Here is a 26,372-nt window from a genome sequence, read left to right as displayed (position 1 = left end):
ACCGCGACCGCCTCGCCCCGGCTGCGGCCGCGGGTCCCGGCGCCGCCAGGCTCAGCTCCAGCGCCCTGGAGAGGCTGGAGACCAAAGTTCACCTCCTCAAGCAGGAGATGGTAAGGCTGCGCGCTCCCCTCCCTCTCTCCCTCCCAAGGCTTCCTGCCGCCTCTCTGCCCCCTCCGCGGTGGCCGCATTCAGGATCCCAGGCTGGGTCAGCTCATGCAGCCCCTGCCTGACTGGACCGTGCCAGCCAAGACGGCCTGCCCTGCTCCTCAGAGCTGCCAGGGCTGGAGACTCCCCACTCTCTAGGCAGCCAGCTCCAGTCCCTGACCCCCAGGCCATCAGAAAGATCCTCCTCATTGCCCAGTCCTCTTTGCCCCTATTCCAGCAGCTCTCTCTAATCACCCTTCAGGTGTTTGATGTGTTCATTGGCATCTGCTAACCCTAAACCAAGCCCAGCCCGGCTGCCTCCCTTGGACTTTGCTCCACCACCAGTCACTTGGCCTTCAGGTGCCTGCTCTGTCACCTAATACCTGTTAGCTTCCCCTGCCGCCACCTCCTTTTCCTGGTGTCCCTGCTATATGAGGAGAGCAGTGTGACATGGAGGAGGGGGGCTTCTCTGAGCAGGGGCAGTGTTAATCAGGCTTTGAATGACAAGGGAGCTGGAGGGGAGGGGGTTGAGCCCCCCATAAGAGACAAGACCCCCCTGTAAGATTTAAAAAGCATAACCGGGGGGGGGGCTCTGGTTTTATTAGGGCATCATGATGGACAGCCCGATTTTTTTTGCAGATCCCCTTATCCTCCCACAAGAGATAAAGTGAAATTTGAACCCTGGTGTCAATGAAGCATGTGCCTCTGGGGTGCCCCTGCTTTATACTTTGACCTAGTAGGGACATATGTAGCACCCTGGTTGGCCTCCAGAAACACTCTGGTATGGATGATGATTTGCTGAACTCTCCCCAGCAGCTTTTCCTGGCTGGCAAAGATGCTATGGATCTTCAGGCCACCCTTCAGTTGGTTTCCCTCACCCACTCACACAAAGGCTGCCTGCAAACAACCTGCTCTTTAATCTGCCCAGGTCACAAGAGTAGAGCTAAATACATTCCCATTTCCTTTCTAGAAAAGAAACTACTGGCATCCTTGCTACTGGAGGCGGAGCCCTTCCCCACCCCTGTATTGGTTTTACAATCACAGGCTTGTGATCATGGCCCCTCAAGGCACCCAGGTTAAGGGTGTACATCATAAAAGTTTCTATAATCCATGCACAACCTATAAGATAGCCCCTTAATGCTTGATCACAATTATATAGTATTACCAAGGTCCTACTGGAAAAAGTTGACAGGATAGTGCTTATCCACTGAAGAGATTTCCCACCTGTCCCTCCCCTCCTTCCCTCCACATGTGGCTTTGAGGACACACATGTCATTTGCTCTCAGCTGGCAAAATGACAGATCATCCATGGTATTTAGGTAGTTTACATGCATCCTTCTGAACTACCCCTAAAAGTCAGTAGTTAAATATTTTAGCACATTGTTCAGCCCCATTCTGTGTATTGCAAGTCTGTACTATCATTGCTTTATGTTAATGCCTATTTAATACCTGTTGTAAAGGACATCTTGAGGCCAAAATATTGCCCTGTCTTCACAGTGAACCAGTTGTATAAAGACTTTAACCTTCAGAGGTGCTCCAGAATATCTCTGTCTGTGCGCTAGCACACAAATTTATGATTTGACAGAGTGGCCCACACTTTAGTTATTTGTTTTTCAAATTGTCCCAGGTATAGTATGACAGGTGTTATGTACCAGGTAAAACAACTCTACCAAGAATTTAATTTCTAGAGTTTCTTTACCACAGATTTTACTTTAAAAATGTGAAATTTTCAAAAAGAAAATAGTGAATATTCTTTTTAACATTTTGTCAGACTGTGATGACAGTTATACCACTGTAAATGGGGAATAACTCTGAACTATATGCACAGTAAACTATATTGCATCAGAGGAGCCAATCTATATGGACAGAGGTATAAAGTACATAAATAACAAAATGTTGTAGTACCTCTTTGTACCACTTATAATGCAGTTTTTAAGTAAACTGTGTTGCATCTGTGCTGTGTGTGTTGACCTGCATAACTCTGTTGATTGAGAAAAAAACTGTTTGGTTAAAAAAATATCAGTTCTGGACCTACTGAGAGAGTCTGACTATTTTAAGCATAGCTATTTTGATGTATGCAGAGCTATCACTCTTACTTTGAATGTGGTTTACAAAGCATGTTCCAACCAAGTTTGTTTTTGCTTCATTTATTATAAGGATCCCTATGAAGCAATGTCAAATTGCTACATGAACTATTTGTTTTGTTTGTTTTTTATGAGGAAACAAAGGATGCAAACTAAAATTCAGTTGTGCTGCATCAGAGTTATGGAATGATAGAGCTGCTCTGAAAGAACAAGATATAAAGTGAGTAGGTTATAGAGCACAGTGAAACTAATCTGGCTTTAATGAGATTAAGTAGGTGCCATACACCCTTATTCGTATCCAGCAGTATAAGCAGGGTCAGATAAGAAAGAAAATTAGGACATGACCTTGCCATTCCTTCCACTTTAATTCCCATCTTACTCTCCTCACCCCCACCCCTTCTTTCCTTCATTCTCCTCATCTTTAAGAACAAAAAACAGTGGCAGCATCAGTTTGAACACAGAAGGAAGCAGCTTTATATATAGACTCACTGTATACGATGTAGTTATTCTACCAAGTTTCTGGATGCTCAAGCATGTTCCGGTATGGCTATGCCTGAAGAGAGGGAAGAAAATGGTTGAGTGTCTCTCTCAACTGTCACTTCCATAATGCACGTTTTTTGGTCACGCTCAATTTGCCACAATCAGGCTTTCCTTAAAAATGGTGCTGTTAACTGGGAACTATAGCACTTTACTCACAGCTACCAACTTTAAGTCTGTGCCTCTTTTCCTCAGTTTTTTCCAAAGTTGTCAACAGTCACTGCAAAACCATAATTAAATCCAAACTCTGTCTAGACTGGTCCTAAAATGTATGCTTTCCAACTTGGGGTAACCCAGCACCTTTTTTTCCACCTTTCCCTGCATCTTCGTCATCTCTTACAAATAGTTGGAGGATGGCTGCACTGTATTTGCAAAACGTATAACCTCTGTGCATTCCATTGTGTTATTGGCTGAAAGTTTTTTCTCTCAAAGCTGACAGGTTAGCAGCAGAGATAGGGATAACTGCTAGCATGAAGCAGCTTGTTTGGGTCCTGTATAAAATCTCTCACTGATGGGTGCTGTGACTTCACACAAAGCATATATTGAACACTTAAGACCCAGTTTATTCCCTCATACGGTAATGCAAAAAGAAAACCTGGGCTCTAGGCTACTAAAACAAATGCTTCTGAAGTCTGTATTGACCAAAGTCTGTATTACCATCTCATGCTAGCTCAGTAGATTCTGGTAATCTCAGTCCAGTTCCTAGTGTATAAATATTGTCCTTACAAAGTCACCATTCACTAATAAAGCCTTACTAGAAACATGGAGTAAATCATAGACTGGATTCATTTCCAGGTTCTAACTGCTATTGTTTCTTTCTTCCAAAGCCATAGTTCTCCCTCACAATAATCATGCCTAATCAAACAAAGACTGTATTTTCTTAAAACACATGAGAGGAGAAAAAATAGGCAAAGAGATAAATGCAGAGCCTGCTAAAATCAACCCTCTATTACATTTTGGAAACAAAAATAGAGAATGAGAGAATGAGAAGTAGTTTGCCTACACTGTGTCCACACTACTTGCAACGTCTAGCAGTGAAAAATGGTGTCTTTATTTTTGTGGCACTGTTTCAGAGACAGGAATCTTTCTGGAAAAGAGGAGACAAGGTAGTAGCGCTGGAGCATTTATTGCACTTAATAACATACTCAAATGCAGAGCTATCCAATTGGTGGCCCATGGGTCATATCTGAGCCCCAAGCAGTTAACCTGAGGCCCCTGGACTCTTGGTCCCAGCACCACTCCTCCTTTGCTCTCTTGCTGCTGCCACTAGAGTTCACAGTCTCCCCTTCCCTCCTCCAGCTTCTGCTGTATGCTCTTGCTCCTAGGGGCTGGGCAGAGTGGTGCAGCCTGTGGAATCCATGCAGTCCATGATCAGGGGACTTGAAGGGACCTAGGGATCCTGTGCAGGGACCTTTGTGGTATGGTCAGGGAAGGGGAGAGGAGGCTCATGCAATGCATTGGGGGCCCATGTGGTGCAGCAGAGAAGGCCTTGCATGTGCAGAGGGGGAGCAAGAGTGCTGAAGGGGTGGCTTGCAGTATGTGGTATGGGGCTGGGAAGAGAAGGGCTCATGCTATGTTGGGCCCAAGATGTGTGTGGCCATGCACCAAGTGGCTGGGGAATCTGTGGCCCCTATCACTCAAGTTGTATAGCCCTAGTTCTAGGTGGTTTCCTTGATTTATAAGTTTGGTCTGGCCAACCCTGGTGTCCAGGATACAGTGCTTTTGGGGAGGAAGGGATAAAGAACTAGGGAGAATGTTATGGCTCAAAAATATATCTGAGCTGTAAGCAGTCCACACGATTAAGGAAAAAAGGGGACAAATTCAGAAGTGGTGTGTAATATAATATGTATGTCCCATAGCCCTCCCTATGCCTATACCTACCTACTAAATGGTTTGCACACTACTGGTGTTGTAGACTTTCTGCAATTTAAGAAGCTCTGTTTAACACTTATTCTAAGTAACAAGGTTACTTGCAATCATGAAAAACCTAAATAAGATCTCAAAGTTGAGATGAAACAGAACTACTGGCATCCTGCAGCAGCTCAAGTCCAGCAGGAAAATATATTGTATGTATTTCAGTAAACCAGCCCTTTCCCTCTTCATGCTCCTGAATTTCTATTTTCTTTCCTGTTCCTGTTCCTTCACATGCTGAGGAGCTGTATGGAGGTATAAGTTACAGAAGAATGAAGGCAGTTTTAACTTTGTGTTAAACACTTCTACTGCTTGTTTTATTAATCTCCTCTAGTTCTCTGAGGATGAAGAGTTCATACTGCATACCCACATTCAAATAGTGTAGGAGAAATTTCCCAGATTTACTCTCCTGGTAAATAAACTTACTCAGAGCTGCATGTACATTCAACTGCTGAGACCATGAAGTATGGAGACCTTGCAGTGCTGACACTGTGCAGCTGGTGTAGGCAGAGCTGTGCACATGTCTTGTCATGCTCTGCAGGCACCCTTAGTCTGCCTGGTGACAGATGACAGCATTACACAGGTTAGCCCTGACCGGCTGACCCAGACTGCCCACAGTCAGCCTAGATTTCCCTGCAGTACAGTGTTCCCTGCTGGAGCAGCAGAGTCCAGTGAGCAACACACTAGCTCTTTTGGGGGGTTGGGTCGGGAGGAAAGGGGAGGATGCTGGAGGACTGTGTTCTCTTCTGAGAGAAAACTCGGCATGTACAAACGATTGCTGTCTCAAAAAACTCTCCTAGGAGAGTTTTTTTAAACATGGGTTTTTCCAGGTTATTTTTCTCCCAGAGTAGCTATTTTTACTCTGGGAGAAAAAGCCTCAACATTTGTACACTCGTGGTTTCTCCTGGGAGAGCAGCAACACTCACAGGAGAAACTGAATGCCTGTACCAGGTCAGAAGAGTCTTTCAGTGAAGCATGTGAGTTGAGGAATGGCTTTGTAGAGCCTCAAGTTTCTAATTGGGATTCTAGAACAGTCCACAAGGAAAACAGTAAAATGTTAAGAGTCAAGTGTTTTTTTTTCCTTTTAAGATAGTATAAGAGTGATATAGCCATGACAGTCCAGAAATTATGGGAAGCAAGGACTTGTCTTAAGAACTCTTTTCCTTTTAACTAATGTTTTCTTCAAAATACTATGAAAGATTGTGAATGAGTGCTTCTTAATTGTATATTTATATTTAAACTTATCTGACCATCTTACATTCTTTTGACCAGCAGTTCTCAAAATCACTACTTTAGCCAACCACATTGCTATGAAATATGAGAGGTAAAAATGCTTCTAGAAATTGGTATTTAAAGTATACTTAGTGATTCAATCTACCTCACAATTCCAGTCATTACTGCCAAGGAAACTGGATATGGCATTTTCCCAGAGTATTATGTTAAAAACAATATACAAATCAATGCATATGCCTTTTTCTCTGTGATAATTACTGTCTCAGGGTGTGGAGAAAATGTTTTTGGCATCAGAACTGTTGTTTTAAAACCTCACAGCTGTCTGTCCTGTGGTTAGTAGAAGGAATGTTGTACTGTACAGAAAATGTGTCATCTCTCTTGGAAATCTGCAGCTTGTATTTGATTCCCAAAGGCATTAAACAAATCCCAAATGAAGCTTCAAAATAAACAGACTCCAGATTTACTGAGGAGGTTTGCCTTCAGTATAGCTGCATAATTTGGTCAGATTGTATGTGGCTGTCATTGTTCAGCTAAAGCAAACTCTTCACAGCTGTCCTGAAAAACTCAAAAATAAAGTAAATGTGACTTGTTTCAGAGTAAAGAAAAACTTTTTTCAACCCATAAAATTTGTTATGTTTTAGATTCTTGAGCTGTTATCTGGTTTCTAAGTTACAATCCTGCGAATTCTCAATCATCATGGGCATACCTACCATATTAATCTCATAAGTAATTCCATCCTACGTACCCCCAGAAGGAGACAGAGGGATCTTCATGCATTCTGAGGAAAGAGGAAAAACAGGACATGAAAGGAAGTGAATATGGGATCCCATTAGTAGGAAGGCAAAGAAATCAAGTTACAAAAAAAAGTTAAAAAGTATGTTAACCTGTCAGAGTCTGATACATGTAAAATGTTTGTAGCACTGTTCTACCTTACTTTTTAAAAAGATTTTCACCTCTGCCCCTGCTTATATTCTTTTCAAATAAACATCTTGTTTAGATAATAATAGTGGTTCTATTATGTGGTGGACTATAGACGACTAGTATTCCAGAGACCCATATAGTCTGCAGATTAAATATTTTGAGAACAAAACATTAGGGGATTTCAGCATTGTTATCCCCAGGATGAAAACAAGGGATACCACAAGAGCAAACCATAATCTTCATGACTCTTAGTACCCTCTGATACCCACCCTCAGAAGCAAAAGTCATTTGTTAATGGCCTTTACCAATAGCAGATGATTTCCCTCCTCATGTCAACTTTGGATCCACCAATAAATATTCAGTGTCCTTGGTATATTTGGTTAATAGACTGTATGTTAGAGACACCTTAGTCCAGAGACTCTTCACCCTCCAGAGTTTTTACATTTTGATTTTGATGCCATGATGAAATATGCATGTTATATTCATGTTCATAACAACTTGTAGCCATAGTTGTTTGGAATAATATCTGTGTGAATTATGTAAAGCTTGTTTGATTGTAATTCTACACACTGTCCTCAGTGAATTCTGGATGTATTTAGCACTTGGAGCTGGGCTGTCCCTTTGTCTATCCTGCTGTACAGTACAGAATTCTCAAACACAGAGTTATGAGAGAATGAGATTCAGTGCTTCAGCGTGTTTTTCTGACTAATCAATGGAAAAACAGCCCTTGCAGTTTTAAAATATGAAAATCATGGTCTTTTCAACAAACCAGACAAAGTAGGATCCATTTGAGAAGGAGCTGGAAGAAGGAATAGTAAAATCAAGTATGTGGAAGGTGAGACTAGAAACAACTGCCGTGGATTTAGGGAAAGAGGGGATCAGGGACTGAATCTGTCACTTGGTAGGATATTAGTTCTAGTGATGAAGTCGGTTAAAGTTTAGCATTGGATCATAAGCACTGATGTAATTTGACTGCCCCAAGGCACAAGACATAAAGATTCCACACTTAACTGCTCATCAATGTAAAATTGTTCAGTTTTGTTAATGTAGGAGTCCATGCACCTCACTGATGTTTCAACATCGTAGTTAATTTCATTAAGATGAATGGAGTTCATACTCTTGAAAGGCCAAGGGCTAAGATTCTGTGTATTTTATTCAGGCAAACTCTCACTAAGTTCAACAGGTATTTGAGAACTAGAGTACTGGATGATCCAGGAGCATTGGAAGTCACTTAAAAAAAAATAAAGTGTCTAAAACTCCTTCTTGTTACCATTCTCATTCTAGTAAGTTTATTCGGGCTATTTCTTGCTCCAGGACGTATGATGGAAACATCAGACTCCAAATTTAAAATAAGATTTCTTTGAAGACTTGCATCAAAAATATCATAATAATACTGGATCAAAGTCAGAACCAGTGCAATGTAAGGAACTCTAATGAAGTCAAAAAGATTTCTCTATGCTTACACCAGGACTGATTTGGCTGATTGGTAAAAGATTTTATTCTAGAAGCACTTAGACACATTATGTGATAGCAGGGCCTCATTTTGGTAGGAACTGTAGGACTACTAGAAGAGAGTCCCTACTTTGAAGAGCTAACAATCGACAGTGACAAGACAAACAGATGAGTAAGTGATTGGACCAGTGTCATACAGGCGATATTGAGCACAGCTGGGAATTGAACCTGTATTTCCTGAATATTTACTTAAACTAAAAACAAAACAAAAAACAGCAACCTTAGTTGCACGTGTTGAAGCATTCTATATCACTTTAATGCTGACTGGTATCACTCCTTATCAAGCTTACTCTAATAATCATCTTCATTAGCATTTGCCTCTCAAAAGTTTTATAACCATTTCTTCAGTGCTATACTCTTTATAACTTGAAAATCATATTTAATATTAAGTAGCATTTTTTACTTACAGAATCTCAAGCCTTCATAAAGGTATTAGGCAAAACTTGCAGGTGACTCATTCGCTCAACTTTGTTTACAGATGTGCAAGTGAAGTCATAGTTAATTTAAATGCCTTGCCCAAGGTCATACAGAGTCAGCTGCTAAGCTGGGAGTGCTCTCAGGGGCTGTGCATCTGAGTGCTTATTTCTAGAGGGTGGACATGTTTTCCTTATTCAGAACCTTGAAAAGGTTTGTGGTAATGGAGTTTGAATTGCTACCAACCAATGTGTGATCTACTTACTACAATTCTTAAGTAATGGGTTCACGGCAGTGGGCAGTATTTTTCAATTATCTTCAGTTTTATTTAAAGTAACTTTCAGTTCTGTCCGCGTTTATTTGTCTTCCTCTTTCACAATTCCCTCAATTACAGCTTTGCTATGCCCTCCCCCTCCCCCCATTAAGGTCAGTGGCTATCTTCCCCTGGAATTGAATTTGGCACATAATCATATGTGCTCTTCTGTCCTGAGACTCTCATACTGTTAGTTTTGAAAGGTTATTCCATTGCATATCATCTACAACTTGTTTCAGAGGATACTTGACAGTGGCAAAAATATTTAGTATTCAGCCAGAACTTTATTATACATAGACTGAATGAAGAGTTGTGGGTGCCAGTGTTCTAACCCAGCAAATTATTAATACTGAAACCTAAAAACAAGCAGTTAAATCACAAGTCCCCAGTTTTCACTGGCCCCTGGACACCAATACCAAGCAAGTAATGTACTGTTGGTAGCATCCTATTTTGCTCTCCTTGTCAACCTCTGTTTTAACTTTTTATTTTTATGTGGCCACTAATAACACTGGAAGTCTTGCAAGTGACAATTTGCCTCAAGCCGTGAGTTGGAAACTACAGGGTTAAGATTTCAGTGATCAATACTATTAGCTGTGTTAGGGCTAAGCCCTTTTTCAAAATATCAAGCATTTTGTGGGTTAGCTAGAGCTTTGGACTCTGAGCATCATTCATACAAAGGGGAAAATTATGTCTCCTTTGTGTGAAGTTACAAAAGTAGACTTCCTTCCAGAAATCCTTTAAGGAATCATTTGCAGAGATTTTTCTCAAATTGCTCCAAAGGGTTTTTTTCTCCTTCCTTGTAGAAAGACCATTTCTGGTCCTGGAAGGTATTGAGTTCTATATGAGAAATGAGAAGCTCGGTATTCCTCCCTTGGCTTTGACATTGGTTCCTCCATCTATACATTACCTCTTTCTTAGTTACATTCATGAGGTCAAAGGACAAATAAAAGCTGAGCCACATAGCACCATCCTTAAACTGCCTAATCTTCCCCTGGCTGTCATTTCTTAAATCTTGTGGCTTGCCAAGTAAATGATATGCCACATCTGTTAATTAACAACTGGAAACGCATATTAAGTAAGGGAAGTTATTTGAACATTACAATTATTGCTCTGTGAAATAAATGTACAATACTGCATAGCTCCAGCGGGTATAGTTCCAGGTGAAACTGAAGCATTTATGTCTATAAAGTAATGCTGAATTACATTTTAAATACACAGGAGATTCACATACTATTAATGCTGCATTACATTTAATTTATATTTCTACTAACAGAGAAATTGATCACCAAGTGAATTCATAACCAAATTGCTTATGAAATTTGTTTGGATGGATCATTTTTAAACTCATAATTTATAGAAAATAGGATCAACCTCCCTCGTGTAATAATAAAAACATGCACATCTCAAACTGTGCTGTGAATTAGGATTGAGGAACTAGAGACTTATTTACTAATATTAGAAATAGTTATAAAACTTCAAAAATGATTACATTTTGATTTTAAAATGGGGGAAAGCACAATTGATAACTATTTCAAGGTAAATCTAAATTGTTTTCAGTAGGTCAAATCCTGAGAAGAAAGAAGCAGAATAGCCACTGATTTAAAAAAAATGTTTTGTTCAGGACAAAAAAAATGATCTGTTGTCTAAAAATGCATGTAATTTTGTACATATCACCCTAGTTTATGAACATAAGCATGGACAAATATTGTTGTTGTTAGCAAGAGTTGCTAGAAAAGGTGTGGAGGGAGAGGGTGAGGACAATAATCTTTTATAGGGGGAAAATGGTGTGTTTTGGATTAAATGGTGTGTTTAACTCTCTAGGAAGAGGACATCAGATTGACAAATATATGTGGAAGAATGGCAAGAGAAAGCCTGAACCTTGTTTCTACGTCCATTATATATATTTCTCTCTTGACTGATGTTGCTAATACAATATGCCATAAGATTAACCCAAATGATGCATGATATTCACAGCAAGATGCAGATAATGACAGAAGGATGCTGGACTGCGATTTCTTACAGTTCAGGCTTAAGAAATGCCTTCACTGTCACAGTAATCACTGTACTAACAGACTATGTGTTGTTCTGCTGCAGAGAGCTATATTTGAAAGTGCAGAGCCTGAAGTCTAGATTCACAAGGATTCCCTGCACTGCAACCCAAAATGGCAAGGTGGGAAAAGGACAGGTTAAGACCAGAAGGAAGTCTAAAGAATCCTTTCAGAATTAGCCTTAGCTTTTAGCAGTGGCTGCATTGCACATTGATGGTGCATACAAACATTACATTTAGATTGCCTTAACTAGGTTTGTGAGACAAGAACTAAGGCTGCCTATTCACATGCTCGAGGGTGGAGGGGGATGCACATTGGTGATGTATAGGGGGTGCATGTGGGTGCACTTGCACCACTTCAGCTTGGCAGTGCACCCCTTGCCAAAAGCGCTGATGACACTGCCAGCGGCGCCAGCAGACGGTCACCATTCTCCCCTCGCCTTGTCACCAACACTGCTGGCAGCATCTGCAGGTGGTCACCAAACACCAGTCAATGCTCACCATGCCCCCTCTCCCCCTGCCATCAACAGCACCATGGCCACCTGGAGGCCTGCCCCACTGATGACAGCACATTGGCTGCCTGCAAGAGCTCCCTGGTCACCGCCGACACCACTGCCACCGCAGGCGTGTGGTTGCCATGCCCCCCAGCCTCCACGGGCTTGCAACATTCATGGGGACTCATTTTAATTAAAGTGGTTCCCAGACAGCCACTCTAATTAAAATGGCTCATTGCTCATTCAACAAGATTTAGATAAAGCACCACCGCAGCCGTTTCAAAATGTGCCCGGGATTAATACTTGTGATAGGTGAGGTGACACTGGAGCATTCTAATTAGAGTGAGGAATGGACTCTATTAATTGAGTCTGCTCCAACATGTTCTAATAAGAACACAAATTAGCATGTGTATAGGCAGCCTAAATTGAGATTGGCATGGGTTAACCTGACCTAACATGGGTTAATCCAGCCTAGTGAATGCTTGGGCAGGTTCTCAAAACAGCTCCAGGGCAGGAAAAGCCCAGCCACTTCAAGTTCCAAAGCTGTGCCGCCCCCCTGCCCAGCACTAACTAAGCTATTTTCAGCTCCCTAACCAAAACAACCCCAGCTAGTCAGACTACCCCACTCCAATCCTGTCAGCCCCCACTGGACGTTCTTGCTTTTGGTTGTCCACACAAATGCTTGTGGATAGCAGAACCCTGTTGACATGCTTGAGGGCAAATTTCCTTACAGTCTTTTCAGAAACCGTAGTCTAGGACCTCCAAACAAGTTACTGACATAGGACCTCTAGGTCATACCAACACTTTCTTGCCCAAGGCCTTGTCTTTTTCTCTTGCCTCAATCTTTTCATTGGTTACTCCATGTATAAACACAGGTTTTTCCAGAATCTTTCTTGGGCTGAGTGGTACCTTAAGTCTTGATGGAGATCCATATTTTTCTGCCAGATTTGGCCTCTCCAAAGTTTCCCAAAAATATCCACTCTCTCTTCATTCCAAGAAAAAGCTACCTTTTATATTCTGCCTCCTTTCCCATTTTGCTTTGCAGCCTAGCCTAAGATTTTCATGTATGCCTCGGGTAATTGTATCTCCCATAATATTCCCACTTAAAGTATTACTAGGCCATGGGTAATCTCTACCTTGTTTAATAAAAAGCCAGGACTTGGAACAGTAGTGGTTTATAAGAGGACAGATTTGTAAGAGAAGACAATTTAACATCAGCTAAGACAGTTTATGGCAAGCCAGTTGTGATATACATAGAGGAGTTAAACAGAAAATATGGAAAGGCTGGTATCCGGAGTATTTATTCATTGCACTAAAAGTTTGTGATCCACACTCGTTTACTTCTGCCTCTAATACATGTCATTTTCCCAAGAACTGTCCTTAACTGGGAGAGGAAGCATAGCTTTAAAAAAAATGTCAGTGTTTGGCAGAAATAATTGTGACAGCATTTCACATATGTAGAACTTGCCTGGATAACTCTATGTTCTATGACCTCCAAAATGTATTGCATCCATGTGCTCTCTCTAGAACTACACACACAAAGCACCCAGAGCTGCAGTTGTCACCGAATGCAGTGGCCAACCTGGGGTAGCTGTGTTGACCAAAATGCAGCATCTTTCATCAGTGTATCAAATAAGTGCACTAGCCTCCAGTTTGCTTTGGAGTGCAATTTAAAGTGAAGCTATTGACTTAAAGACTCATGTATGGTTTCTCTGCTGGTTGTTTGACAGCTGTCTTCAGCCTGTGCTCAGTTAAGGTCACCTTTACTGATTAAGCAAACTATGATTTCTGGGAGCTGCTAGCAAATCATTCTTCATGAGCAGCCTTCAGAGCAGAAACCTTTCTTCTCCATTGCATCCGTTAAAACCCAAACTTGCTAATGCTTATACCAGAGATCAAGGATAGGCAACCTTCTCCAGCTTCAGGCCAGAATGACCAAAGCTGGGTCAGTGGCAGAAAGACAGGCAGGTGCTGGGAGCCAGCTGCCACTGCTTGTCTTATGGTAGGGTGGGGAGAGCACCCACAGCTGGTTCTTGTCTCCCTAGGTGAAATTGGGAAAGCCCCCACAGCCACTTTTTCTGCCTGTATCAGCATAGAGACTATGCCCTTAGCTGGAGCCTGCGTTGAAGTCTCTGCTGGATCCAGTCAGTGGACTATATAGGGCAAGCCCCATTTGGTAACACACCAGTACCTGCCTGGAAAGGATGAGTAAAACTAGGTAGGAAAAGAACTCTTTTCCCATGAAAAAGAATGATGGAAATTAAAACTGGTCACTGGGTAATTTTAGGAATTTATTTTGTAAGTGTTTCCATTTCAAACTTTAAAACATGTTTTTCAATATAATATATTTTCTGAGGCAAACATGTCAAAAAATTCCAACCAGCTGCAGTATTTATGATGGATGTGGGCATTTTTCAAGAGATTATCTGGCTACTGCTTTTTGAGGTCCTTTCTCCATTTTTAATTAATCCTTCCTCAGACAAACTTTCAGTAACTTGGATGGAAGTTTTTGGGAGTAAAAATGAAGTAAATATTTGGGTTTTAGACTGAAAGTTCTGTGGGAACTCATCATCTCTGCGTATACATATAAATCTATGTGTTGTATCTTTAATACAATGTATTTATTACAATAAAATTGGCCCTCAAACAGTAGATATGCATCCTGCCCTGATCCTTGGGGATGTTCAGCCCTAGACTGATATTTTGTATCTCATGTCTCTGCAACTTATTTTTCAATTAACATAAGTGAATATGAACAGAATTGAACTTCAGCAATGTTCAGATTTGGATCTAGTGTGGAGATCCTACTTGTTTTACTTTGAAATAAGTATATGCACATAAAATTTTAAAAGTTCCCATAGTTTTAGAGCTATTTTTTCCAAATAGAATGATATGTTATTTTAAAGATAACACCTAACATCAGCATTTTCAGCTTTAGTACATATTTATATGGCATGCTGAAAGTCATGATCTTTCATTTTTATCTTATGCTTTTCCCTTTTTAACATTAACAGTGTTAGGATTTAAGGTCAGTTAAGAAGGATTAGCCGAATTGGAATCATCACTTACCTACCTTAACTCAGAAACAAAGTTTTATTCCTTTACAGGCATAGAGCATTGCATTATTACACACTCACTGTCTGCTAAGAGCCATTATTGAATAGGCTTCCATCAAGACAAGTGTGAATAATGCAAAGCCTTAAATGGGCTGTATTTGAAATCTAGTGAAGATCACTAGGTATGTTACGGAACCATACCACCATTTGACTGGGGGACGGGGAGGAGAAAAAGAGAGAAATATAGCTCTGTGTAGCTATCAGACCAGATGTCCGGAACATATTATAATGAATATATCATGTACCATCTGCTCTAATGCTTTCTGACATCAGCAGCCGTTTCTTGCCACAATTTATTGACCTGAATGTTGCACTCATGTTATTAAGTCTGCCAATGTGTAGTTGGTCTAATAAAAGATCTCACCAAAAGAAATCCTTGCCACTCTCGTAATTCCTGGACCATCACAGCTACAACATCATTCTAACATTTACCAATGTATATGGGTTCATATTATGGGTTTTCTGAACATTTATTTGACCCCCACGTGATATGAGATGTATTTACAAATCAAAAGTTGTTTTTGGAAACAACTTTTCCAAATGTATATTTGAAGTGGCTTAGAAAAGTCTTGACTATAAGACGTCAGGATAACACCAAAGGTTTCCATTCCACTCATCTCCATACATCCCCATTTCCCAAGAACATAAAAAAGAAACATTTGATTTTTCAATTATTTTATTTTACATGCAGTGACCCTTCTGGTGCCATATGCCTTATCATGCTGAATTCTCTAGTCTTTTAATATTTTAAAGTGATTAATGGGCACTGCATTTATGGTGATGTGTTTGTGGATCTAACCTTTTACACTGGATTTAGTCAGAATAACTTACTTTTCATATTGTAGGAAGCATGGAAAATAATCAAGATTACTTGACTTTTCTAGTGAATTCCATTGTTCACTGTTCAGCTCTTAAGAATATGTTCTGTATTGATATAGTATAATTATTGTAACAACACAATTTTTCCCACTTCTTTCTTTCTCACAGTAAAAGTGGACAAAGTTTAGGGCATGAATGTTTCAATCATATCCTATGTCAAGTCAAGAAAGAAAAAACTTTCAGAAGATATTTTGTATTATATCTTTCTGCTGACTATAAATGTGTTCATTATAAGGGTAGCACAAATGCTGCTACATAGTTAGCAAAGAAAACAGCCATTTGTAGCAAAAAATCCCTTTTAAATTCACATTTTATTTATTTGGGAGAGGGCTTGAGAGCTTTTACATAACATTTATGAGCTGTTACATATTGAGCTATTTTCTGTAATTAACATTACTACTTTTGGAAAAGGTGTGTGTGGTTTTTCTCTTGTCATAAGTGAAGTGGATACATTAATAAAGTTTTACATTTGTGTGCGTCTCCAAATATACTAAGCCAATTATGAACTCCTGGTATTTTCATCTGCTCTTCCAAAATATGAGTAGTTACGATAACATAAAATAATTACACTTACAAGGACTGTGCATAGCCACAGAAAAGTGTTTTTGTTGCTGTTGCTGTTTTTGCTTTTGAAATATTTTGTGAAATGAGGTCTAAAAACACTTAATTGAACAAATTGCACAACCTCAGTAGTCTGACTTGCCATACACATTTCCTCATTAAAGATGATGAGTGCTTGGTTTTTTTGCCATTTTCAGGTGCTGTCTCCACCCCCCCACACACACACACACTCTTAGTTTGGCTTTAAGTGGACTTCTGATTAAAGCATTTCCTGTCTCTGTCTCCTAGTTAAAACCACTGGTTATAAACATTTCTTTACGTTGCTACCATGTGTCACAAAAGAGCCCTGAAGAAACATTTGTCATGAGCTTTCAAACATGGTTTCTTTTGAACTGCAGCATACTGAAAGGAGATCATGGCAAGGCTATGGTTTCCCTTTAAACCAACAAGGTCAAGAGCTCAGACAGAAACTGAGAAGCTTAAATGCTAGGGCTTAAAACTGATCATGATGCATGCTGTATAAAATCTGCTAAAATCATTTTGGGTAGTTTAGGGGCTAGAAAGAAAAGAGATTGAAAGACAAGAAATGGAAGGTGCTTAATAGTAATTCCACTCCCCCACCCAATATATTCTTGCATCTTTTTTTTTTCACCATAAATAATTATTCCCAGATAAAAGGAAACAAGGGGAAAAGTAAAATGCAAGGATTATATGCTTCTGTGAATTTGCCAAAATATTTCAAATGTAACTATAAATGTTATATAAAAGGTCGGCTGAGAGTGGATAATGGAGAATTTCCAAGAGATTAGTAAAATATCTCTCCAAACCCCATTTCTCTCTTGATCTCCTAAAAATGCCATTCTCATAAAACATAAGCATCAAATAGTGAATCAAAGTATGTGATAAATCTAAAATACAATAAGAGATACAGAAAAAAATGCAGTTAGACATGCATCATATACAGGTCAGACGCAAAGAAGAAACTTAGGGCAAAATGGTTTATCTAAATCACCACCAGTTTAAGTATAATGGAGGAAGGATGGGTTTCACAAGGGATCGGAGCCAGAAGACATTTATTCTGTTCAGCTGTGGTTAGGAATTTCTGTGTGACCTTGGACAGGTCACTTGGGGTAGCATTTTCAAACTTCAGTGCCAAAGGGTAGTCATTTAATTTCAAACACATAAATGAAGAATCTTAATTTTTTATAGGGATTGTGGTCCTGAAAATTTGTTTCTTACTTTGGTGCCACAATATGAAATTCATCAGTGAAGTCAACTCTAAAATCTGGATGCCATGATGTCATGTAGAAGTCAGCCTGGAAATTTTACACTGGTTGAGATCTTGCTTTGTATTGTTTCTAAATGGGGAAGTCCACTGGAACCACCGTCTCAAAATATTCTGTCAGAATAAATAGGCACCTACCCTCTTTTACTACTCCATCTCTTCCAGAACTACTCATACTCTAACCTTCTGAGCAGATTTTGGATAGTTATAATGTTTTGCTAAAGTCCTCCTCACCCTAAAAATAATTGTGGAATATCTCTCCACTGGTTTCTGAGCTTTAGAACAGGTATTTTCCATCTGTAAGCCACTGACAGGATACTTTTCCATACCCCACCAGTCTGTGTGTATATGTGTGCCTGTGTGTGTATGTATGTGTGTGTGTGTGTGTGTGTGTGTGTGTATATATATATGGGAAGCAGGACAAGGAATAAAGGTCTTATATTGCAACAAGGGGGATCTAGGTTGGATGCTAAGAACTCTTTCACTATGAGGGTAGTTAGGCATTGGAGTAGATTATCCAGAGAGCTTGTAAAATCAATATCCTTAGAATATGTTAAAAGCAGGTTAGACAAACGTTTGGCTGAGATGGTTTAAATAGAGATGATAATGCCTATAGCAGGAGGTTGGACTAGATGACCTCTTTAGGCTCCTTCCATCCTGTCTTTTCTATGCTTCTATGATACAGAAAACTCTTCCTCTATGGGATAATCTATCTGGAGTTGGATATAGTAATTGGAAGAAGGAAGGCAGTCACAGGATTATTTGTTTTATAAACTTAATCTGTCTTCTTCCAACCCAGTTCTCTGACTGTTTACCATTAAAGAAGAACATAGAAAAATTCTTCCCTGAAAATTGCATCACTGTAGCTATGCAATCTAAATGCCAGGGCATAATGACCAGCTACAACCAGTGTTTTCTTCTTCACCCCCTACCCTCCACGCTTGTCCTCCTCCAAAACATAAATCGAGTGTGTGCCAGACAGTACTGATTCATCTGAACCTTCCCCATACCTGGGCTGTGCGCTGCTTGCTTTTAACTCAGACCAGCTGTAGAAGTTGTTCTAAATTTTTTTTTTACATGAAACTACTTTCTTTAGGTGACCTATGTGAAACGCATCTGTTGCAGAGTTTTAATAAATGGAGCTGTCAGGCAAGATCAGATTATATTTTATTTAGACACATTAATTGATCATGTGGGGCTTTATTTTTTACTGCTGCAGTTACACTGATTAAAGCCACATAAAAGGGTACAAACTGATGTGATTATTTGTGAACTATAATAGATCTAAGTGGCAAGAATGCTATAAGTAGCCCTCTGTACTATCTAGAACCTGATATAATAAATCCTGTTAAGGATAGACAACTCTGTGTGTACTATTTGCATTTGCTTTGGCTATGAGGAGGTTGGAAGTAAGTGGTGGCTGGTGGGAGGAGAATCCAAGTCAGCAAGAATGCAAAGAATTGCTAGTAACAAAGCTGTTCTGCACAAATGCTGAAGCTGTGGGTGTATTGATGGCAAGAACTGGTTTCCTGATAACTCATTCTAATTTATCAAGCCATAACCATTAAATCAGTAACTTTACTGATGTTAGCAGTGTTAGGCACTTAATTTAAGTAGCCTTTGGGGAAATTCCAGTTCCCTAAACTTGCTCAAATTCAGCAAGCTGCTGAAGTTTACAATTACAAATGGGGAACAGGATAATTTGCTGTTGTCACAATAACAGCTTAGTATTCCAGGCAGATTTACAGTGATTTATTGAGGACAGCAGAGGGGACTATACAGGCAGGTGGGCTGGGAAATGGTGAATCTCTGATTTCAAAACATCACGTACAAAATAATGATGGGTGAAAAATATGATTAAAGTTGTGCTTGGCAATACTACCTTGCATAGTCCCAGATTCATTAACTTAATCCCTGCAGTAGTGCTATGAGGATAATTCAAAATTCATTTTAGGTTCATAGGGGAGTTTAATGGTAATCAGGTTAGTGAAGGTTTTGAAATATCTTCTCTACTGCCTAGCAAGCTAACAGAACAAGGATTTCTTGAGAGAGCAACTTTTTAGTGAATGCATCATGGGAGTGTAATTTTGGATATATTGAAGGATTTGAATTTTTTTAAGTATATATGGAAAGAATCATGTCCAAAATGTAGCCTTGCTGAAAGAAGATGAAAGCACTCACTTACTCATTGTACGGATCCTTTTCCAAGCTATTGTCAATGAACAATGCTGATGTTATATTCTGGTATAGCAACTGCGGACTTGGAGACTAATGTAAAATGTCTGTTTTATGGTAGGACAGATTCTTATGAATTTTCGTTTGAATGAAACTGATGAGCAGATACAGTAGTGTGTCTCACTTCCAAACTAACCATCACAAATATTTACATGTTAACCTATATGGAGGAAGTATATATTTAATATATGTACACTACAGCAAATGCTAAATGTATTTCTTGAATGTTACAAATGTATGCATAAGGCAGGTTAGATATGCACTTTGTAGATTGACTAAATCAGAGTTCTATAACATGAATTTTCATGAGCCCAGGCTCACTTCATCAGATGCTATATACGTGTTAGCCAAGTATTTTTTTAAGTAGGCTAAATCCAACGTTGTTAATATGTAATTTGTATACTTAGAAAATGTCAATAGATTAATAAGATAGTTGATTACCTAAAAAAAAAAGGTTTCCTTCATTATCAGGTACTCTGCGTGCTTATATGCATATTATTAATACATTTTACGAGCAGGGGCCCTAATGTATCCATATAGTTACTATAAAATCAATAGGACTACTCAGGCGCATACTGTTAAACACACACTTACATTTCCAGGCTGAGAGCCTATATGACACAGGTTGGCAACCCCCGGCATGCATGACAGAGCATAGCACGCAAGGCCATTTTGCTTGGCATGCCACAGCCAACCCAGTCTCTGGGCAGCTGCCGCCAGCTACTGAGCCCAAGCTGCTTGTGGCAGGTGGCAGAGAAGCTGCAAGCCCTGCTGCAAGCAGCCCAGGCTCCATGGCGGGCAGCAGCTACCAAGAACCTGGGCCAGATGTGGCAGGCAGCTGGGAGGCTGCAACTGGTGCACAGGGGTCCAGAGCCCCAGGCCAGCAACGTGGCTTGTGGCAGCTGTACACATGACAGTGCAGCCTTGGCCCCTTCTTCTCTGTGCTTCCCAAGGCATCTGTGCAACTGCTGCCACAATGAGTCAAGCTGGGGCTGTGGACCCCAGTGCAGCCACTTGCAGGCTTGTGGTTGCCTGCTGTAAGCAGCCCAGTCTCCACGGGGGTGGCAGGGGCCTGCCCAGAGGCTGCAACTGGCTGCATCAGGGCCCAGAGCTCCAGCCCAGCTCATTGGTGGCAGTGGCTGCATGCACACCTCAAACACCATGGCATGGAAGGGGCCAGGGCTTCACTGCCTCAACAAGGTTTTGGCTTCTCGCAGCTCCTCCACTAATGTCCCTGGCATGTTAATGTATTCTAAGTCCAGGTTGTGGGGTTTTTTTGCTCTCCGTCCAAAAACATTTCTGACCCCTGCATAAATATACAATTGTACACCTGCAGTATAAATACGTGGTATATCCAAAAGGATTTATATTGCCATAACTTCACTCTCACTTAAATTGATGGGAATGGTACTATCAACTTCAACAAGAGTACAACAAATGCAGTGTTAAGTACTTTTGAAAATTCCAACCATAGCTATATTTTAAATAATCTGTTTACTTATATGGCTGTCATTGCCATAGAATCTAAGAACAGCAGTTGTTTCTCATCTCCATTTTACAGAAAGAATGTGATGACCTAATTCAGACAGGAAGTCTGGAACAACTGAAATTGAACTCAAATTTTAGTCCCAGTCCATGTCTTAACCACAAAGTCTCTCATAATACCCACACAAATAATATGAAGGGTGACAATTTTATATGGAAAATATGCTTTAGTAGAGTCTTCATGGTGTGGAAAAAAGTATAACAAGTAAGTAAGCTCTTTTCACGTAGGAAACACCTGTTTTTACACTTTTTAAAGGGAGTACATTTATATGGGAACTGTAAGGTACAGAATTCCTGCTTTGCACAGATGTATTGCAATCTTTCCCAGACACTGAAGCCAAAAGTCAAGAGAATGGAATTTGTGGAAACCTCCCGTGCACCTCATCTTTACCCTGCGCTTTCTCAGGCCCAACCACAAGGACACAAGTTGTAGGAAAGTAGAGAATCACCAAACTGATGTATTTTTGTTATGCATTATATGTTGTGCTTAGGAGTGTTCTACAGCCAGCATACTCTCCTTTTACACAAAAATAAGTAACTGCAAAAGGTGAAAAATGATAAAAACCTAGGCAGACTTGAGTACACATTTTGTTTATTGGCTTCCTTTAAATTGCTGATCTCCTTATACAACTTGAACCCTGACAAATTGCTATCATAATAAAAAGCCCAGGAAATATTACTGGAAAATAGTCCAATCTCTCTTCCTGTTCCACCACAAATACCATCCCCATACGGCCAACTTCATGTTTCACTTTTAGAGGAAGCTGGGGAAGACAGCCATGTAATGTCAGGTGTCCATAGTTCAAAAGCCTATAATACATGGAATAAGTTTTGGTGGTCTTTCTGTAATTGAAGTTTGTCAGAGCAGACTTGATTAATCGAGGTTTTTACAGAAACAATCAAAACATATTAGGCTTTGAGTTTTTTGCCCAAAGACACCACAACAGTTTTCTATTGTGTTGTATCATAGACAGTTCAACAGATTGTGCATAACTAGTGATTTTTCTGGGTAAATAAACTTCACACTAAAAATCAACTGAAATATCAGGGACCCAGTTATGTACTTTTTCAGTTACATTTAGGACATTATTTTGATATTATGTTCTGGTAATACTGATAGACCCCAATCAAGATTAGGGGGTATGTATCAAGGTATGTACTGTGCTTATATGTTGTAAAAGGCAAGTCTTGTCTCCAAAAAAAGCTTACAGTCTAAATAGTGAAGATAAAAGATGGGATGGGAAGCTAAAGGACTGAGAGGAGAAATGTGGTCCACAGTCTCTCAGTGGTAGAACCTAGACTAAAACTCAGGTCTTCTGACCCTTGGTCAAAGTGTCCTAACCACTGAATGAAACAATCTGTTTTTAAGTGATCCATTTCATGGTCCAAGCCTTGTGCACTTGCTGGGCTTTTCCTAGTCATCTTTGTTTGGCAAAACTCCATTTTCATGCAGCCACCAGAATTTAAAGTTCAGTATAGGCATATGCACTTGCCCTATAAGTCACTGTCCTTGTTTTACGTGTTTCTGTACAAGTCTGGGAGAGTAACTAAAGTAACATACGTAATTCACGTCAGGCAGCCTGACAAGCCAGCTTTTTAACTCTGAAATATTTATACTGAACTTGTAACCTGAACCTGGCTGTACTTTGACTAATAAATGGAGGTTTGAAAACACAGCAAGCCTCCCCATGCTTCATGAACTGTTGAGGACTCAATGTTCTAAGTGATGACAGCACCAGGAAGTAGTATTTCTGGATACAGAAGAGCAAAGTAGACTGCAAGTAGGCCTGTGCAAGTAGGCAGCTATTCGATCTGGCTCCGGATCTGGCTGCTTCGGATTCCCAGGATACAATCTGGAGCTCTGGACCAGGTTTCCACTTCAATCCAGTCGAAGCAGCTCCAAAGCTTCAAAGCTGCCTCGGAGATCTGGCCATAGGGTATAATGGGGGATCAATGAAATATCTATAACTTTGTTGTTTTATGTCTGATTTATATGGAACGTGCAGGGATGGTAGCCTCTGCTGAGCGCATGACACCTGCCAAGTTTCAATAAGATTGATTCAGGGGTTCAGGGGGAACTTCACCCCAAATTCCTGAAAGCAAAACTCATGTCACGTATATGTGTTATACCACAGTGGGGTGAAAACTGCAGGGGTGGTGGCCCCTGGTGAGGCCACAAAGCCTGCCGAGTTTCAAGTTGAAAGATGCAGGGGTTTGGCAGGAACTGCACCTCAAGCTGCAGACAAGCAAAACTCATGACTCACTGCGTGTGTCAAGGCACAGCAGGGTGAAAGCTGCAGCAATAGTAGCCCCTGCTGTGGCCACGAAGCCTGCCAGCTGTCAAGGAAATCGGTGTGGGGGGTTCTGGGGCCCTGCACCCCTAGCTGCTGACAGGCAAAACTCATGAGGTGGGTGCTTGTGCAACTGACTGTCTCTGTCTTGGGGCAGTTGATTGTCTGTATTGATTAGTCCTTAGTCTGTTATTTTGTTGGTGTTAATTGATGCTAATTAACTGGCTACATTTAGCCAGCTGCTGTGTATTGAGCTGGTCCCTGAGTGAATTATTATTGATTGGTACCTGGTAACACAGTAGCTTAGCAGCCAGGCCTGCAGTAGTGTCTCCCCCACCCACCCCAGGACAGACACAGTCAGCTGCACAAGCACCCATGTCATGAGTTTTGCCTGTCAGCAGCTAAAGGTGCAGGGTTCCACTGATCTCCTCAACAGCTGGCAGGCTTCATGGCCACAGCAGGGGCTACCATCCCTGTAGCTTTCACCCAGCTGCACCTTAACACACACAGTGTCACCCATGTCACAAGTTTTGCTTGTCCGCAGCTTGAGGTGCAATTTTCCCCAAACCCCTGCACCTAACTCCTTGAAACTTGGCAGGCTTTCTGGCATGATCAGGGGCCACCACCTCTGCAGTTTTCAGCCCACTGCACCTTAACATGCACAGGGTCATCTGTATCACGAGTTTTGCTTGTCAGCAGCTTGAGGTGCAGTTTCCCCAAACCCCCGCATCTATCACCTTGAAACTTGGCAGGCTTTGTGGCCTCACCAGGGGCTACCACCCCCTTGTGGTGTAATGCATACGCTTTCAAGAATTTGGGCACAGTTTCCCCCGAACACTTCCACCAATATTCTTGAAACTTGGCAGGCTTCATGCTCTCGGCAAAGGATACAACCCCTGCAAATTTCATCCAAATAAGACAAAAAACAACAAAGTTATATACATCTCATTGTTTCCCCATTATATCCTATGGCCAGATCTCCAAAACGGCTCCAAAGCTTTTCTGAAGCACTTTGGAAGCTCCAAACTGTTTTGGAAAGCCTAACAAAGCCAGCGCTTCAGTCCAGACATGCTGCTTCGGATGCTGAAGCGTCCAAAGCTTCTCCGGATCCGAAGCTCTGTCCAAAGCCTCGCACAGCCCTAACTGCAAGTATTGTTACATATGCTAAGTGAAAGGTTGGGTGTGTGTCCCATTTCTTTCTTACATGAAACAAAAAAAAATACCCCAAGGATACTGTTCTTCTAAATGGTAGCTTTGCTTCCAATACCCTTCACAGTATTAAATCCTGTGGTGGACTAATTTAAAAATAACAATAAAAATGTAGTTTTAATTATATATAAAAACCTAAATTAACAGCCATGGAGATCATGGGAATTGTATAAGGTCATATGCTATAGTATAACTAGAAATTACGGAATGAAAAGGTACAGTTTGTAAGTACAATAGGATGTTGCATCAGTATGGAAAGGTATCTCTTAAAATTTTAGTATTCCATGCTGCTTTATTTATAATTATATCCATGTTTCATGAATGGAAGCTACACTTATAATTATTTTCTACCCCTCTATTAGATCCCAGCCTGTCATTCTAAATTGATACCAAGTCCTTTGTGTTTTAAAAAAATGTGTTCAAGTTAATTTTCATTGTTGTTCTGCCATGTAGGTTAATCTCCGAGATACTGATGTCAAGCTCATGCGCCAGCTGCTCATCATCAATGAAAGTATTGAATCAATCAAATGGATGATTGAAGAGAAGGGAACCATCGTGAGCAGAGGCAGTAGTTTGAGTGGCAGTCTATGCAGCTTGCTAGAGAGTCAGGAGACTTCCCTGCGAGGCAGTTATAATAGTTTACAAGACTGTAGCGATGGACTGGATGGAATATCAGTGGGAAGTTATCTGGACACTTTGGTGGATGATGTCCCTGGTCGTCACACCCCTTCAGACATGGACCAGTTCAGTGATCCTGCTATTCTGGAGGACTCACAAGCTCTGCAAAAGCATCCCAAAATTGATTCTGATGAGTACTACTGCTTTGGTTAATAAAAGGAGTTCCCAAACAATGGGAGTGCACTTGTCCCTCTCTTATGCTGCTATTTTATTTTGTGTGCAAAAGGAAGAAAAGAAAAAAAATCCCTTTTTTAATGAAAAATTTAATTTGAGAACTTTCTTGTTGCTCCTAACATTTCTTCTTCTGGGTGGTTGGTTTGCTTTTTCCTTTTTTGTATCTTAAGTTATTGCTGTGATTTTGTTTCTTTTGTTTTATAATGCCACATTTACACATTTTTTAAAAAGGTGAGGGAACAGCTTTATCTTCAAAATAAGACATCAGGGATTGAAAGGACTAATTTTGAATTTGTTTGACAATAAAATACTTTCTGATATCTATATTTTGAAGTTAATATTCTTGATTATCAGATTGTAAACCAACTCAAAGTTTGTATACTCCCAGGTTTTTCTGTCTTTGGTCTGGATTTTGCAAACAAATATATCTTCAAGAGATTTATTTTACTTCTGAATAAACACTTTTGACTAAAATGGTACTTCTCACATGCATACATAATGCACATAAGCAAATGCATAAAATTGCAGATTTAGGGCTTTAGTTTACAGTAGACATATACTAATAAGTGTACAGGAATGAGAAATGTTCCTCTGTATACCAAGCAATATCCATTCTTCTTTTATAATGCAGTTTGATAAAGCCTAATGCTGCTGGTATATTTAGAATAAAAACATCTTTCATTAATACCAAGAATTGAAATGACCTTAAAACTAGCAGGCTTCTGAATGTGCCCACAAATATCCATTTGTAGAGGACTGCCAAGTTAGAGATACTGAATCTTTATTTTC

The 26,372-nt window shown here is 40.3% G+C and overlaps 1 protein-coding gene across 1 annotated transcript; it reads left to right on the top strand.

Annotated features, from left to right (window-relative positions):
• Window positions 1-2: 2 nt before the first annotated feature.
• On the top strand, window positions 3-25,907 carry LURAP1L (leucine rich adaptor protein 1 like; the record flags this gene model as incomplete). The annotated part of the gene is made up of 2 exons (XM_019518233.1): window positions 3-110; window positions 25,185-25,907. Coding segments are annotated over 2 exons (486 nt in total), but the record flags the coding sequence as incomplete, so codon positions are not given.
• Between the last annotated feature and the right edge of the window lie 465 nt (window positions 25,908-26,372).

This window comes from Gavialis gangeticus, unplaced genomic scaffold, assembly GCF_001723915.1.
Source record: "Gavialis gangeticus isolate Ggan-Ray unplaced genomic scaffold, GavGan_comp1, whole genome shotgun sequence".
NCBI classification, from domain to species: Eukaryota; Metazoa; Chordata; order Crocodylia; family Gavialidae; genus Gavialis; species Gavialis gangeticus.
Note: the sequence above shows the minus strand (reverse complement) of the source record. Positions and strands in the feature narration are given on the sequence as shown.